The 1,578-nt window shown below is 48.8% G+C and overlaps 1 protein-coding gene across 1 annotated transcript in view; it reads left to right on the top strand.

The window, feature by feature from the left end:
- The window catches only part of CREB3L2 (cAMP responsive element binding protein 3 like 2), a 146,897-nt gene that overhangs the window by 110,173 nt on the left and 35,146 nt on the right, over positions 1-1,578 (top strand). Inside the window, exon 5 of the mRNA XM_006145022.3 lies at positions 792-976. Coding sequence (XP_006145084.1) covers positions 792-976 — 185 coding nt within the window. The remainder of the gene's footprint in view (positions 1-791; positions 977-1,578) is intronic.

The raw sequence follows: 1,578 nt of genomic DNA, 5'->3' as shown, positions 1-1,578 counted from the left end.
CCCTGTGCCCCCCGCGGCCCCCCCCCCCCCCCCCCCCAGTGAACATTTTTTAAAGCAGCCATTGGAACACTTGTGGGCTCCTAGGTTTTTCTATTTTTTAACATTTTTTAGAAGTTTATAATAATTAACATGGCTTACAAATCAAACTATACCAGCTGTCTAAAAAGAGTAGAGTGAAAAGTCGTATCAACACTCTGTCACAGTCAGTCCCAATTTCACACTGCCTGCTGTGGGTTGCACTTTTATTAGTTTTTATATATGTCTACTGTTTCTTTATGCCACCACATGGCAATAGGCGTCTATATTCTCATTTTCCCCTTTATTTCTTTTTTTTTTTTCAGTTGTCAGGGAGTGCTCACTAGAGAGACAGAGACAGAGGCGAGAATGGGAAATCAGTCGCTTTCACATCACAATCCCTCCTCCATACTTCCATCCTGTTGAGATTCTGGGCACACATGAACACACACCCGGCTTGTTTTTCAAATGCCAGATCTGAGATTCGAACTACTCAGTTGCCCACGTGGAATCCAACTCTCTTAACCACTAGGCTACAAGGTCAGCCCATCCTTTTGCCTTTTTCTATACAGGAGGGCTACCCCTTTTATCCTCTGTCTTGCCCCTGGCTCCCCCCAACTCCACAACACATCTTGTGGTTCTCTCCACATTGGTTGTCCTGAGGTCCTCTGTGGGGATGCGAGTAGTCCTCTGTGGGGATGCGGGTAGTTAGTTAAACCAGCCCCACGGCCTGCTGCTTCCTCTGTGATGGACGGACTGTGCTCTCTTTTCTTTAGCCTCCACAGACCACCTACACTTACCACCAACCCCTCCCAGCAGCCACAGCAGTGACTCAGAGGGCAGCCTGAGCCCCAACCCGCGTCTGCACCCCTTCAGCCTGCCTCAAACCCCCAGCCCTGCCAGAGCTGTGCCCCGGGCTCCCTCTGCCCTTTCCAGTTCTCCTCTCCTCACAGCTCCTCACGTGAGTATATGGTGGGCATTTCTGGACATGAACCCTTTCCATTCTGTCACTGGGATCTTTACCCAGAGTGGTGCCACTCAAGGCTTCTTGATTTTTACTTTCTTTTTTCTTTTTTAACTTAAAAAATTATTTATTCTATGAGTGAGTGAAAGAAAGAGAGACCTTCCAACAGTCTTGATGTCATGATCACCTCCAGCTTCTGCTAGCCCTGGGTCATGGACACATACATGCCTGGTGTACTCAGGGGGCCACTGGACATGACCTCAGAATCTTAACCTTGGGTCAGCTTTGCAAAGTTCACCACTATCTGGCCAGCTCTAAATTTTACTCTTGTAAAGATGTTTCCTTCTTGGGACCAGCAGTTAGCATAATGGCTATGTCGCTGGACACCCACGTAGTCGACCATGGTTCGAGTCCAGGACCTGGTGGCTTAAATTCACTCTGGGTGCATGTGCGTGTGTGCCCAATATCCTGAGAGGAGAATGGAGGAGAGGGGATTGTGGTGTGGCCATCCCCGCTGGGGGTGATTTCTTGCTTTCTGTCTCTCTGTCTCTCTGGCGAGCGCACACGCCCTATAGCCAAAACCTCTCCAAAAAAAAAAA

The sequence above is a fragment of the Tupaia chinensis genome, unplaced genomic scaffold (assembly GCF_000334495.1).
Source record: "Tupaia chinensis unplaced genomic scaffold, TupChi_1.0 Scaffold000140_1, whole genome shotgun sequence".
In the NCBI taxonomy this organism is placed as follows: Eukaryota; Metazoa; Chordata; class Mammalia; order Scandentia; family Tupaiidae; genus Tupaia; species Tupaia belangeri.
Note: the sequence above shows the minus strand (reverse complement) of the source record. Positions and strands in the feature narration are given on the sequence as shown.